Source organism: Gossypium raimondii, chromosome 13, assembly GCF_025698545.1.
Source record: "Gossypium raimondii isolate GPD5lz chromosome 13, ASM2569854v1, whole genome shotgun sequence".
Lineage (NCBI taxonomy): Eukaryota > Viridiplantae > Streptophyta > Magnoliopsida > Malvales > Malvaceae > Gossypium > Gossypium raimondii.
The window spans coordinates 17,041,987-17,056,244 of NC_068577.1; the positions used below are offsets into that span (position 1 = coordinate 17,041,987).

Below are 14,258 nucleotides of genomic sequence, written 5' to 3' on the forward strand. Positions count from 1 at the left end.
AAGATTCATCACACTATCGCAGTTTATATATATGGCATGTATAGCCAGACTCACACGTAATACGTTAGTCCTAAAACCGAATAACCTAGCTCTGATACTAATCAAATGTAACACCCTTAATCTGTAACTATCACCAAATTAGGGTTACGAGGCATTACCGTACAAAACACAGATCAACATAGCCGTTTATTCAATCACATATTCGAACCAACTAACATGCAACAAAGCCGTATTACATGTACTTTATAAATATAACATACAAACCATAAAGGCATCGCATTCATGGTATTTAAATACCTAAATTAAATGCAAGCATATTTTATTCCATATATCAATCACATATATCACCTCATTCGTTAGTATACATATATTTCAATGGCTAATTATTATACAAACCATTTTATATACCTATGCACTTTCACATAATGTGTTAAAACAAATCGTATTATATCATTTATTAGTTATCCAAATATGATTCATTGGCAAACATTAACAAATGGTTAAATATAATTCTTATACATTACCAAAATTCATGCGCATTCCAACATAACAAAATTACCCATTTAGAGCACAAATGAAAAACCAAGCATACCAATTTCACAAACAAAATATCATGTCAAAACATCTTATATTCAACAAATAAATAGCCTCATAAATCATATCAATACCGCAACTAAATTTTATACTAATTATACCAAATACCAAAATCTCATGCTTATCAAAATGAACCAAATACCATAGCCGAATATAAATATGCATCATATATATATCATAATTTATCTCACCTAATGACCAAAGCAATTTTCATCATTCACAAAACAACTTACAAGGAAATTTATACATCAAAACATAGGTCATTAATAAGCCACACAAAATAGCCAAATTCACATGGCATAGCTTAGTCATCACATAGCAAATATGAACACAAACCAGCATTAACATATAACCGAATAATTAACCACATGAATATATCAAATTTTCCAAATCACAAGATAGATTATAGACATCATCTATCATTTATCAATGCACAAAATAAGCTCATTTATATAGTCAAAGTAACTTCTAACAATTACACCATTTACTAAACAACTCGCATGGATAAAACCACAACTCATAAACACATCCATCAACTACATTGACATCACTTAAACCGGTTCATAAAATCATACATCGCACAAGATATACCATATAACACACTTCCAAAATGAGCTAATTATAAAGCCGAATTCACATCACTTTCAAGCCAATTCGCGTGGCTATACATATACAAATCAAAACCAACCATAACAAAACTAGCCTATACATGTCATACGTCAAAAGTACAAACTCTTAAAGTACCAAAATAGCAATCGATAGTGTGACGATGATCCTTGACGATCCCCGAGCTCGAAACTAGCTTTCAAAATCTATAAAACAATGACAAGACACACAAAGTAAGCTTTGAAAGCTTAGTAAGTCATAAGCAATTAAATTATCACAAGAACATTAATAGTTCAATTCAAATAGGCCAATTTAATCAATCTCATACACATATAAAATCATCTTACTTATATAATTACATATTACCACATTAAATATTACACTTACCTTGATCTTTCATGAATATATAAACTTCTCACATACCTGAACCATTTAGCTCAATTTCATCTTTCGTCTCGTTTTGTCAATGCACGATAAACCATTCAGAATTGTTAATGATACACGGAAATCATATAAAGCTCGTACAATGCCATATCTCGGATATGGTCTTACATGTTAACACATTTCAATGCCACTGTCCCAGACAAGGTCTTATACGACTCATATACAATGCCAATGTCCCAGACATGGTCTTACACAAAATCACATCTTGAAAGTCCTTATGTCATGACATCAGTATGCTATACATTTCCTAAGGTTCGTTCGGGGCTTTCGACTTCGTGATTAAATCAATTCATGCTCGAAACTGTCATCCAATTCTCAAATCAATTCGGCAATATATATATATATATATATCAATACATACAATTCAATTCGTCTACATATAATATATATACATTTGAATTCAAAAACATTTAATTACTTATGAACTTACCTCGTATGGAAACGAACGGATCAGAATGACTATTCAACAACTTTCGACTTTCCCCAATTCAAATCTGATTTCTTCCTTTCTTGATCTAAATCAATTCAAATTTAACTTATTTAAAGACATATTCATTCAATTTCATCCAAAAACACATAAATGGGCATTTTTCACTTTAGCCCCTAACATTTCACATTTTTACAATTTAGTCCCTATTTCAAAACAACACAAAATACTCAAAATTTTATTTAACCCATGTTTGGCCGAATATTCCTTAGGTCCCTGGCAGCCCATTAATTCCATTTATTTCACATGTAAACCTCTCAATTTACAAATTTCACATTTTAATCTTAATAAGAATTTTTATCAAAAATTACTTAGTAACACATGATAATCTAACATCAAACTCTCATAATCCATCATCAAAAAACAAAAAGCTTAATTACTCATCAATGGCATTTAATGAATACATGAACCAATTCAAAAATTTAAGCATAGGCTAGCTAGTATACGAAGCAACGATCTCAAAAATGTAAAAATTATCAATAACCAAGCAAAGAACATACCTAAATCAAGTCCCCTAAGTGCTAAACTTAAAGCTTCAAAAATGGCTTCTTTTGCTTTGGTACATTTGGCCAACAAAGATGATAATACATGCATTTTATGTTTTGTTTTATTTAATTACATAACAATATAAAATTTACAATTTTATCCATCATTTATACATTATAAAATCACTTATTATAAACCCATAACCGTCCACACCATTATTCAATGGCCAAATCACAACATAAGGACCTTATAAATAATTAATTAGAGCAATTAAGCACTTGAACATATAACATGCTACTTTTGCATTTTACGTGATTAAGTTTTTTTATCAAATTAAACAACCAATCGATAAATTTATTTCACGAAACTTGCACACATATTAATTCACATCTTGTAAACACATAAAATAATATTCAAATAATTTTACGACTTCGAATTTGTGGTTCTGAAACCACTGTTCTGATTTAACTAAAACCGTGCTGTTACATTGACTCAGCCGTGTGTGACACACGGCCTGGCGACACGGTCGTATGTCTCCTATAGGTTCCTTTGTATGCAAGTCAGTTAGTTACATGGCCTAGCACAGGGCTTGGTACACGGGCATGTGGGGCTATTTCGAGAGCTACACGGCCTGACACATGGGCATATGATACGATCTAGCACACAGGCGTGTGACACAGCTTGGCACACACCCGTGTGACCTTACTCAGTGAGTTACATGGGTGAGGACATGACCTAGGACACAGCTGCGTGTCTCTAGTTCGGAAGTTACACGGCCTAACACACGAGCGTGTGTATCAGCTGTATGAGGCACACGGTCGTGTGACCCCTATTTCTAAAATTTTGTAACTTTTGCATAAACTTTACAAATGATTTCAAATTAGTCTCAAATTGTTTCTAAGGTAATTTTTGGGCCTCGAGGGCTCGATTTAGGGACATTATGTATGTGAATGATTGATTTATTATGTGTATTGGATAATGTATGAAATGTATGTTCAAAAGTTTCATTTGTACAGTAATGCTCCGTAACCATAAACCAGCGACGGATACGAGTTGGGAGTGTTACAAGTTAAATGTAGTTGGATGTGAGAGTATATGCTAGTTTCATGATTTAATGAAGTGTGAATATGTTATTTTGACTTGGTTAGAATATGGTTGTGAATGTGTTGTAGTATGTTCTTGTATAACCTTTGATGTTGTGTATACTTGGTGGTTATTCCGACATTCACTGAGCTTGTTTAAGCTCACTCACTCTTTCTAACCATTACAGATATTTAGCGTTTGCAGTGTGAGGGGTGCGCTTCCAAGAAAGTGATCCAAGTTAGGCTTTGGTATTTAAGTAGGTGATATTATTATTCGTTAAACTATGGAAATAAAGGAAATGTGGTTAAAACTTTGGCTGGTTATGATTATGTTCTTGTTGGTTTAGTATGATTATGAACCTTTAGAATTTTTGCTTGTTAATTATTACTATTTTTAATTATTATTACCATGATTTGGATCAGCAAGGTAAAGATGTTACGTTGGACTGTGTTTTGGGTAAATTTGATGCTTGATATTGTGATGATTCATGCATGTTAGAATAGAGATATGTTGAGCATGTTTAATACTCTGTTTTACTGTGTTTTCGTGAATCTGATCAGAGGTATCGATACTTGGGACATAAGTATCGATACCTTGGAGTGGAACTGTATCTTTGTGAAGTCAGTAGCTTAATTTGGTATTGACACCCAATCACGAATATCGATACTTGGGGTGAAAATACTGATACCTTTGCTCATGTATAGATAAAATGCTTTCGTTTAAAATTTAACAGAATGCTAGTTTGGTATCGATTTTCTTACTAGTATCGATACTTATCTTCCAAAATATCAATACATGTGATGGTGTATCAATACCGATGTGGGTTCTTTATAATTTTATCAAATGGTCCCTAAGTATGTTTTTAAATAAATTATTTCTAATGTTGACTAAGGTATGTTAGTTGATTTAAATGTTGTCTAACGTATTTAAGACCCATTACTCCTCTAAATATTTGAAAGTGATAATGGTTGCATGTATTTGAGACTGTATGAATATGTATGAGTTCGATGTTTGATGTAGCATCCTATTACTTGGGCTCGACGACCGGGCCGAGTATAGGGTGTTACACTACCCCACTTTCTTTGTACCAAAACTATGAAAATAGAGCAATTTCATCCTTATACTATTAAAAAGTTTATGACATGGTTAACTTTCCCCGTTAATAAACTATAGGATGAGGAACAATTTAGTTCTTATAAAAATAAACCAAGTAATTTAGTCTCAATAGTATTTGAAAGGTTAAAATATGCCACAAGTTCCGTATTTTTCAAAAATTAGAAATTTAGTCCCTATATTTTTATTTCATGGAATTTAAATTTTTTATTTTGATTTCAAAATTCAGGTCTAATTGTTAATATTATTAATTTTTTGTTCAATTCAAGTTAATTACAGAGTCATTTTCTTAATTACAAGGATATCAAGTAAGTTTTTTTATTTCAAAACATCATTGTAACAAATTTAACAATTTGGACTTAAATTTTGAAATTTGAGAAGTATAAGGACTAAAATTCATGAAATAGAAATACAAAGACTAAATTCTAATTTTCAAAAATAAAGTGACTTATGACATATTTTAACCTATTTGAAATTAAACAAATAAAAACAATTGAAGCGATATTAATAATTTTCCTTAATAAAACAATGATCATGATCATGTGAAAGTATACAATTTGTTGAGTTTATAAAATTAACAAAAAGAAGAGAAGAAAACTATATAATATCCATGACAAAAGAGCCTATCTAATATCAATAAAACTTATAAAAATTCTCAAATTTTTATAAAAGATAAAAAATTAAATATTTTGTTCCAAAATTTCAAAAATAAAATTTCAAAAATAATTATTTAAACATTATAAAATAATTTTTCAATTCAAAAATTGGTTTAAATGATTTTACAATTTTTCTAGTTTTGAAATTATTTATTAATTTATTATTTTTATGAATTTTCTAATTTTATAAAACAATGCCATTCTTAATTATTTTTTATATTTTTAAACCAATTAACATTTTAAGTTGTTTCACATCTGTATTCATCTTCTGTTCTTTTAGGCTTTTCAATAGTAGAAGGACTAACTCAAATCATTTAATTTCAAATGGACTAAATTGTTTATAGCCTAATAAATTATTAAAAGAAATAGTAAATCTCATCATTAATTTTCTTATTTATTTATTTTTAAAAGTATAAAAATTAAATTGATTTGTTTATTTTGAGAGAACTAAAATAATTCTACCCTTATAGTATAAAAAAACTTATGAAAATTTGTTTAAAAACTATTCCATTTTATTAATAAATTATTTAGAAATAATTCAAAGTTCTTAAATTGATTTTAAATTTTTATTAAATTTTATATTTATTAAAAATATTTTATATATTTTTAATTTTCCATTTTAAAATTTAAATTTTAACCAAGAATGGGATTGATGTTTTCCACACCTATATTTATTTGGTTTTTCACCAAATCTGTTTTTAGAAATATAAATTGTTAATGTCACATTCTAATATCCTTATTTACTTTCATTTACTTATTTCTTAATTTAATATATAAAATTAAGTTATCCCGGACTATTTTATTAAAAAAAGGCTCATTTCTAACTTTATTTACGAAAATAGGCTACTTAAAATTTTATTTACTGGAATGGGCCAAAAAACCCAAAACGTGACTACGTGGAAGCGTTTTAAGGGGAAATTTCATAAAAGCACGCTGACGGAGACATGTTTTACCTCGTGTCAGCAAAAACGCATTGACATGGATGCGTTTTTACCCGTGCTCAGACTAAATTTTCAAAAAATATTATTATTTTTAAATATTATAAAAACAAACCAATTTTTTGAAAATTTACAAGTATAAGCCTTTATAAAAACCCAAATTGGCAACACCATTTTTATTTTATTTTAAGGTGTCATCAATTAATATGGAAATAAAACTTACAAAAAAAATCTTTATATAGACCCAAAGTCTCATTTCCCTTGTTTTCTTAAGCAATATGAGATGTGAGATATGTGTATATATAGAGTCATGAATAGGTTTGCAACTTCTTCCTAGACAATGTGTGATTCATTTCTCTTTTAACTAACAACATAATATTAAAAGATACACTATATTTTTAAAAAATTGTATATTATTGATATCTTTTTTAAATATTTATTTTTAATATTTTGCTATACTCATTAATTTTTAATCCTAATTTTAATTTAATTTTCATCACCTAATGAATCTTGATAAATTTATTTCAGATGTATTTTGACTAGATAGATAATCTATTTAAAAATAGTATATAATTATGATAAATAAGTTTCTTTTATAGAAATATATAATATATATAAAATATAATAATTATTTTTCACATTTTAATATCTAGATTAAATTACATTAGTAGTCACTTAACTATGATTTTTGGCTATTGAATTATAAAACTTACAAAATGATCACTCAACTATTAGTAATTTTTGAATATTTTTAATACTTTACCATACTTATTTTATATTTTATAATTTTTTACTTATAGAGTTTAAAATTGTATTTATAATGTAACAAATGTTAACTTTTGTAAAAAAACTTTAAACTCTATAAGTAAAAAGTATAAAATATAGTGTAGCTTTTAATTTTATGTTGTTAGTTAAAAGAGGAAGGAATCTCATATTGTCTAGGAACAAGTTGCAAGCCTATTCATAAGTCTATATATACATATATCTCACACCCCACATTGTTTAAAAAAACAAGGGAAATGAGACTTTGGTCTATATAAAGATATGTCACCAAAAAAAAAATGATGTTGCCACTTTGGGTCTTTATAAAGGCTTATTCTAGTAAATTTTCAAAAAATTGGTCTATTTTTATAATATTTTAAAAAAATGACATTTTAAAAAAAATGACATTTTTTTAAAAATTTAGTTTGAGCACATGCAAAAGCGCGCCCATGTGAGCACGTTTTTGCTGACACGGGGTAAAGCGTGTCCTCGTCAACACGCATTTTTAAAATTCTTCCTTAAAACGCTTCCACGTAGATACATTTTGGGTTTTTTAACTCATTCGAGTAAATAAAGTTTATGGGCTTTTTTTAGTAAAATAGTCATTATCTTGTTTAATTTAAAATCACAAAATTGCTCATCCTTAAATATATAACTATTATTGTTATCACTTGTTACTTTTTTTTCTATATCAGGAGAGGTTAATGAGATTAATTGGGATCCAACTTAGGCTTTTATGTTTATAAAATAATGTTATTATATGATTTTTTTGTTAGCACCGTTTGTACCAATTGAAATTTTTTTCTCTTTTATAATTTATTTTAATGAAATAATTTTAAATGTCACAAATCTAAAACCGGTCATAAAATCGACTTAGATATAAAGTATGTTTTTCTCTTGTTAATGGGTATCGATTCATTGTATTGATCATCAAATCATCATTTAGAACTTGCTAATCAATTTTTTTTTTAAAATTAACCTAATCACTTAAATAAAAAATTTCAAATAATTTAATAATTTAAATAAAATTTTTAATCAATTCAGATATATTTTGACACTTTAATAAAAATGTAAACTTAGGGTGAGTTTGGATGGGCGATACATTTACCTACAGTTAGTGTAAAAACAGCGGTGGTATTGAGATTAAATATTATAGAGATACTATAATTTGAGATAAAAAATAAACTAAACATACCGCACCGCACCTAATCGTCCATTCAAACTCACTCTTACATAACCTCGGTGTGTACTTAAAAAAAAAAGTCAACGTAAAAATAATTAAAGGGTAGATGTAAACCCGATCCAACGTCTGATCCATAGGTTGTAAAATGAAAAGTGAAAACCGTTGTCGATGACCAGTTCTCAAAGGAAGAGAGGGTCTGACTCGCAAAAAGTGGGGAGGATGAAAGTAGCCATGGTGGGGTACCTAACAAACCTACACGTGCACGCGATATCACCGTCATCTTCATCATCTGCACTCTATTCCCACTTCCACTTTATCCTTCCCCCTTTTTTTTTGTTACCCCTCTGCCGTTTTCGCTACTAAATAGCTTCTCCGGCGAAAAATAATATCAACTTAACCATTTTGACTTTGAGGAACAGAGCTAAGATTCTTGTCAGGTTCCAAAAAAACGAAGTCAAAAGGGAAAAAGAGAAAAAAAAAAAAGGAAGGTAGTGTTTTTTTCCCTTGTATTTGTAGTTGTTGCTGTTTGGCTGGAAAGAAAATTTGTTTTTTTTTTAAATCCTGGGAAAGTGAACAGGTAAAGTGGTGTTATCAGTTTAGTTAACTTAGTTCTACAAATGGGAATGGGGAAAGTGAAGGAAAGATGTTGGAGTCTCTCAGCCAAAAACCCAAATCCATTAAAATAATAATAAATATAGAGAGTGTTTGGTTCTCTCAGCCATTAATAACAGATAGTAGCTGTGGAGTTTTAATCTTTCAATAATTACAACTCACTCATTTCTTTATTAATTTACAATATTCCTCTGTTTTAAAACCCCCCAAACCTTCTTCAAACTTGGGGTTTTTTTAAGCTTTGCTTTTAAAGCTTCTAAATGAAAAGATTGTTTCTTTTTTATTTGCTTTGCTTCCTTTGAAGAGTGAAGACCCCAAAACTCCATAGGTTCTCCCTTTTCTCTAACCTTTATGCAGTGAAATATTGATGAAAGTTTTATGTTCTGAATCATAAAGGTACAGCTACTATCATTTATTTTAATATATTTTCATGTATGATTGTTTCTCTCTTTTGGGTTTTTGTATTTGTTGGGATCTGTTTCAGATCTCTGATATTCTCTCCTTTTGTTTTTTACTGCATCTGTTTCATCTATTTGAGTTAAACCAATCTGTGATTTTTTTTTCCTCTATAAATAATTGCAGTGGATTAGATCTAGTTAAAGGTATAAACACAACAGATGGCAGCTTTTGTTGGGAAAAAAAAAGGGAAAAAGGGTTCATTTTGGGGTTTGAAAATCAATTTTAAACTGCATGTAAGCTTTTCAAAAAAGTTAAAAACTTTTCTCTCGTCTTTTTGTACATAAAACAGAAGATTCCCCATAGTGAAAAGAAAGGTTTTTTTTTTTTATCATGGAGCAATCTGTTGGTAACTATTATTGTTGTATATAATTGGATAATTAGATTTTTGGTTTAGGAAAATTACTGTGGTTTGGATATTTAGGGCTCTGTTTTTGGTGCCTATAATTGGATAATTGTTGGTTTCTTCAAGCTAATAAATGAGCTTGGACTTAGGTTCTACTAATCTGGTTTAGATTACTTCCATCTCTGTTATCATACTGCCTTTGCTTCTTTTTAATGGATTTCTGTTTTAATCTTTGAATATAAATTAGTTTTAGGGTTAAGACTGCTTGGTTCTTACCGATGTATTCTTGTTTGGTTTTCATGTATTTCAATGTTTGAAAGCAATCATGGAAAAATAAAGGATGGTTTTCTTTGTCAGTAATTTAGCTGGAGAATATTTATGACATGGTGGTTTCAATTGATCCTATCAGCTGCTTCGTCTTAGCGAGTTTTTCATCGAACAATTTTCTTTTTAATGTCTGCTGGTAGCTGTTTCTGTTTTCCCTTTGTAGGAAATTTCAAGTTCGTTACTGACCTAACTTGTCCTGCATTTCATGTGCAGAGTAGCTCTCCAACGCCTTTGGTGTATGGCTGAAGACATTGTGATCCGAGGCCAACCATCGTGAAACATGAAACTTGGTAATAACCCCATCTCTATTTTCGTTCTCTTTCATCTCTGCCTCTCTGTCTGTCTCTCCCGTACATATTTTCGTCTTTCAGATGTTATTCTGCCAACTACATTTAGTCATTTATATATTAAGAATTCAGTGTTTATAGGATGTTTTTATGTACTTGCAGATACTGAACAAGTGATTTGCCATTCAACCATAGGCTACAAGAATGATTCGAAGCCTTATTCCTTCTTAGCTGACATTAAACCTTTTGAGAACAAAGAAAAGTCTTCAGATGCTACTGAACTGAGCATGGATGACACTGTGAAGGAAAATCAGAATGGAGTCGTGCATGATATAAAGAGCGATGAACTGGATTCAGATTTCTCAATATATTCGGAGAATACACGAGATGAATGGACAGCTTCTGAACTTGATTGTTCCAACAGTGTACACGACTTTTCTAATGGTAATGAAAAGGAGGTCCGAGATTTTGTGACATTTAACTCTCATTCTTCAAAGAATATGGATTCATTTCAGGACTCGGTTTTTTATTTGGACAAAAGTGTAATGGATTGTGAATTGCCTGAATTGGTAGTTTGTTATAAAGAGAGTACATATCATGTTGTCAAGGACATTTGTATTGATGAGGGAGTTCCGACACAAGACATGTTCTTGTTTGAAAGCAGTGTGGACGAGAAGAGCGAGTGCAACTTTTCGTATCCCAAAAAGGATCAAGATAATGAACTGATGAAAGAAATGTCGGAGACTGATATGCCCATGCAAGACATTTCCTTTTCTCCGGAAGAAAATCAATCTGGGAAGGATATTGACAACGAATGTGGCTCTAACAAAAAACTCGACGCCGATACATATATGCAGGATATTGCCTTATCTCTAGAAGAAAACAAGTCTAACAAGGGAATTCCGAACGAATGGGATCCTAGGGATTTGCTGGTGACAAGAGACATGAAGGATGATGCAATGGAAATGATGTCAAATGACGGCTCCAAAGAGTTGTTTACCCTAGGAGACATACTTTCATTGCCTGAATTGGCCACACTGAAATCTGAAGCCATGTCTCCTGATTGCAAAAGTGACAGAATTGAACAACAGTCCTTTGAGGTAAAAAAATCTAGTTCAAAGTTAATAAAATATCAATTTACCATATCAAAACTCCTTGTAATAACATTATGGATTCACTGTATACGCAGAACTCAAGTAAAAAGGAAGTGATAGTGGCTTCTGCGGTTGAAGAATCAAACAACCTAATTCTTTCTGCTCCTGCTTTGGTCTCCACAGCTGAAGGATCGGACATTGGGAAAGGGGAAGCTACCCCAATCAGTCCTGCTCCAGCCTCTGCTTCTTTGGAAGCAACTAGCAGTGGCCTTGTCAATGAAACTGGAAGCATCACATTTGACTCCAGATCTTCTGCACCAACAAGCGGCAAAGGTTCTAACAAGCCTCTCGAGGCTGGAAGAACATCCAAACTTGAAGAGACAGCTGATCAACCTTTTTCAAGCAATCTTCAAAGCGGAAATGGGGAGTCTAGTTTCTCTGCTGCAGGGCCCTTAACAGGTCTAATAAGCTACTCTGGACCGATAGCATATTCAGGCAATCTCTCTCTTAGATCGGATAGCAGCACGACAAGCACTCGTTCCTTTGCCTTCCCGATGTAATTTACTGCCAAACCATTTTGTTACTTGCGCTTGTTCTATCGTATTCATAACCAACCATTAGCTGCTTATTCTCTGTTTTCCTCCATATACAGATTGCAGTCCGAATGGAATAGTAGTCCGGTAAGAATGGCAAAAGCTGACCGGAGACAGTATCGGAGGCATCGTGGATGGAGGCAGGGCTTTCTTTGCTGTAGATTCTGAAAAAGGGTTCTATATCATGCATAGTTTATACAAATTTATTATTTTTGCATATCAAAAATACATCATCCCCTTCTTCCCTCGCTTGGCGTGTAATAATGTGCAGTAGGTTTAGAGTGTCTTCTTGGTGCTTCAGAGTTTTTATCATGCAAATTGAGCTGTAAGCAAAGCAATATGGTATAATTTCTGTAATACCCGATTTTGCCCGGGTATAAAAGGCCCGAATTACAGCAGGCCTACATGGCCCAAACCCGAAATAAAACAAAGGCCCAAAATTACAAACCCAGTGGTCCAAAACAATTTTAGAAACCCCTAGGGTTTCTGGGGTAAACGTTCACGCCGCAACCATGTCCTCCGCACGAGCCGAATCTCCATGCGCGCCTTCACCTGCACAGCAAGAAAGGAAACAGTATATGGCAAGAAAATCGAAGATTTGCAAAATCAAATTGATATGAACAGATTTGCTTCTTTATATTGTTTCATTATGGCTATAAAAAGCCATTAAAGATACTGTAAAAGGGGATTAGAAAATCAATAAAAAAGTAGCATTTCACACAAGAAGAGGAACCGAAAATACAAACAGAGAGTTCAATACTGAGAAAGCAGAAATCAATTCAAAAGGTTGATATCAACAGTTTTTTTTTCCTTTTTCGTTAGTCTACTGTTATTATTATATATATTTTTTATTTACATACAAATAAAATAAATAAGAGAAAGAAAGAAACAACCTTTCTTTTGATTCTGAAACGAAGTTGAGACGGTCGAGGGAGCCACCCCCGAGGATCGGTGGTCGGAAACCGAAAGGTTTCTTGATTTCTTCGCGTTTTTTGTTGATTTTTTGGAGACTTTGAACCCGGATTTGGGTTTAGAAAGGATCGAATAGGAGATTTTTTCCTTTTTCGGCTACTGCAGATGGCGGTGCCATCGCCGGAGATCGGCGGCCGGCGCGGTGGCCGTCGATCAGCCGGTGCCCGGGCCCCTGGCCGAACTTATCGAAGGGAGAGTGTTTTTTTTTAGAGTTTTTTTTGGTTTTTTTTTTTAAAAAAGAAAGGAAAAATGAAAATTTTGAAATGGATTTTTGCTTAAATAGCCTAATGAAACGTCGCTGTTTCATTAAGCCTCCCCAGGTGCCAAAATGGCGTCGTTTTGGGGAGGTCGACCCGAAACCGATCTGTCTCGGCCTAGGATCCGCGTGTTTTTATGCGAAGGGGTAAATGGCGCTTTTAGCCCCTCCGCCTTTTAATGTTCTTACAATTGGGTTTTTTTTTAATTTACCCCTTTAATTTATTTTTTATTTCAATTTGATCCTATTTTAACGACGCCGTTTAGAGGAGAAGGGAGAATTTCCTTTCCAGCCCCTCTGCGTTATTTGCGTGTTCAATATGATCCTTTGGACTTCATTTACTTATGATTTGCATGATTTTATCTCGGTCAAAATTAGTCATTTTTGTTTTTTAGGAATTAATTAATTTCAATAATATAATTATTATTTCTTTTTTATAACTTATATATATAATCATTATTTTCATAATCTATATATTTATTTTATAACTTATATATGTACATATATATACTTATATTTTAATACATATTTTATATATATTTATATATTTTACTTTATTTTCGTAAATGCATTATATATTTTTTATAAATTTTACAATCCATATTAGTATATATATATATATCCATATGTATGTCTTTTATACTTCATAATTTCAATGTATATATTATATACACACCCTATATTCTTTATATTTTTATAATTTTGTTTATTTCCTTCACTTGTTTATTTATGTTTTCATTGATATTTTAAAAGAATATCATATTTTTTTATTTTGCTCATTTATTTGATATTTTGTATGTCATTGATTATTTTACCTTATTTGTAGTAATTTCGTGTATTTATTGTTCATATTATTCCTATATCATTGTTGTATTCATTATTGTCATTTGTTAAAGCGGCATTTATTCATGCATCAAATGTAGCATTACACCGATTTTTTTTTACTCGAATTCTTAAAAATTG

General features: G+C 31.2%; 1 protein-coding gene across 4 annotated transcripts; it reads left to right on the forward strand.

Moving 5' to 3' along the window:
* Nucleotides 1-8,550: 8,550 nt before the first annotated feature.
* Nucleotides 8,551-12,514, forward strand: LOC105783281 (uncharacterized). 4 transcript variants are annotated; one of them, XM_012608645.2, is made up of 5 exons: nt 8,551-8,840; nt 10,307-10,383; nt 10,543-11,480; nt 11,570-12,030; nt 12,127-12,514. In XM_012608645.2, exons 2-5 carry the CDS (start codon nt 10,374-10,376, stop codon nt 12,233-12,235), a joined length of 1,518 nt encoding a protein of 505 aa, XP_012464099.1. In that variant the 5' UTR covers nt 8,551-8,840; nt 10,307-10,373; the 3' UTR covers nt 12,236-12,514. The 4 variants fall into 4 exon arrangements, 3 of the variants coding, with proteins under 3 accessions (XP_012464099.1, XP_052482600.1, XP_052482599.1); XM_052626640.1 differs by lacking the exon at nt 8,551-8,840 and adding an exon at nt 8,861-9,360; XR_008192844.1 differs by lacking the exon at nt 8,551-8,840 and having other exon boundaries at nt 9,950-10,383; nt 11,658-12,030.
* The last annotated feature ends 1,744 nt before the right edge of the window (nt 12,515-14,258 follow it).

What these genes read in the sequence shown, in the direction of transcription:
- LOC105783281 (XM_012608645.2), top strand. An exon ending in TTGAACAACAGTCCTTTGAG is followed by an intron (nt 11,481 to 11,569) that starts GTAAAAAAATCT and finishes CTGTATACGCAG; the next exon opens with AACTCAAGTAAAAAGGAAGT. An exon ending in CGTTCCTTTGCCTTCCCGAT is followed by an intron (nt 12,031 to 12,126) that starts GTAATTTACTGC and finishes CTCCATATACAG; the next exon opens with ATTGCAGTCCGAATGGAATA.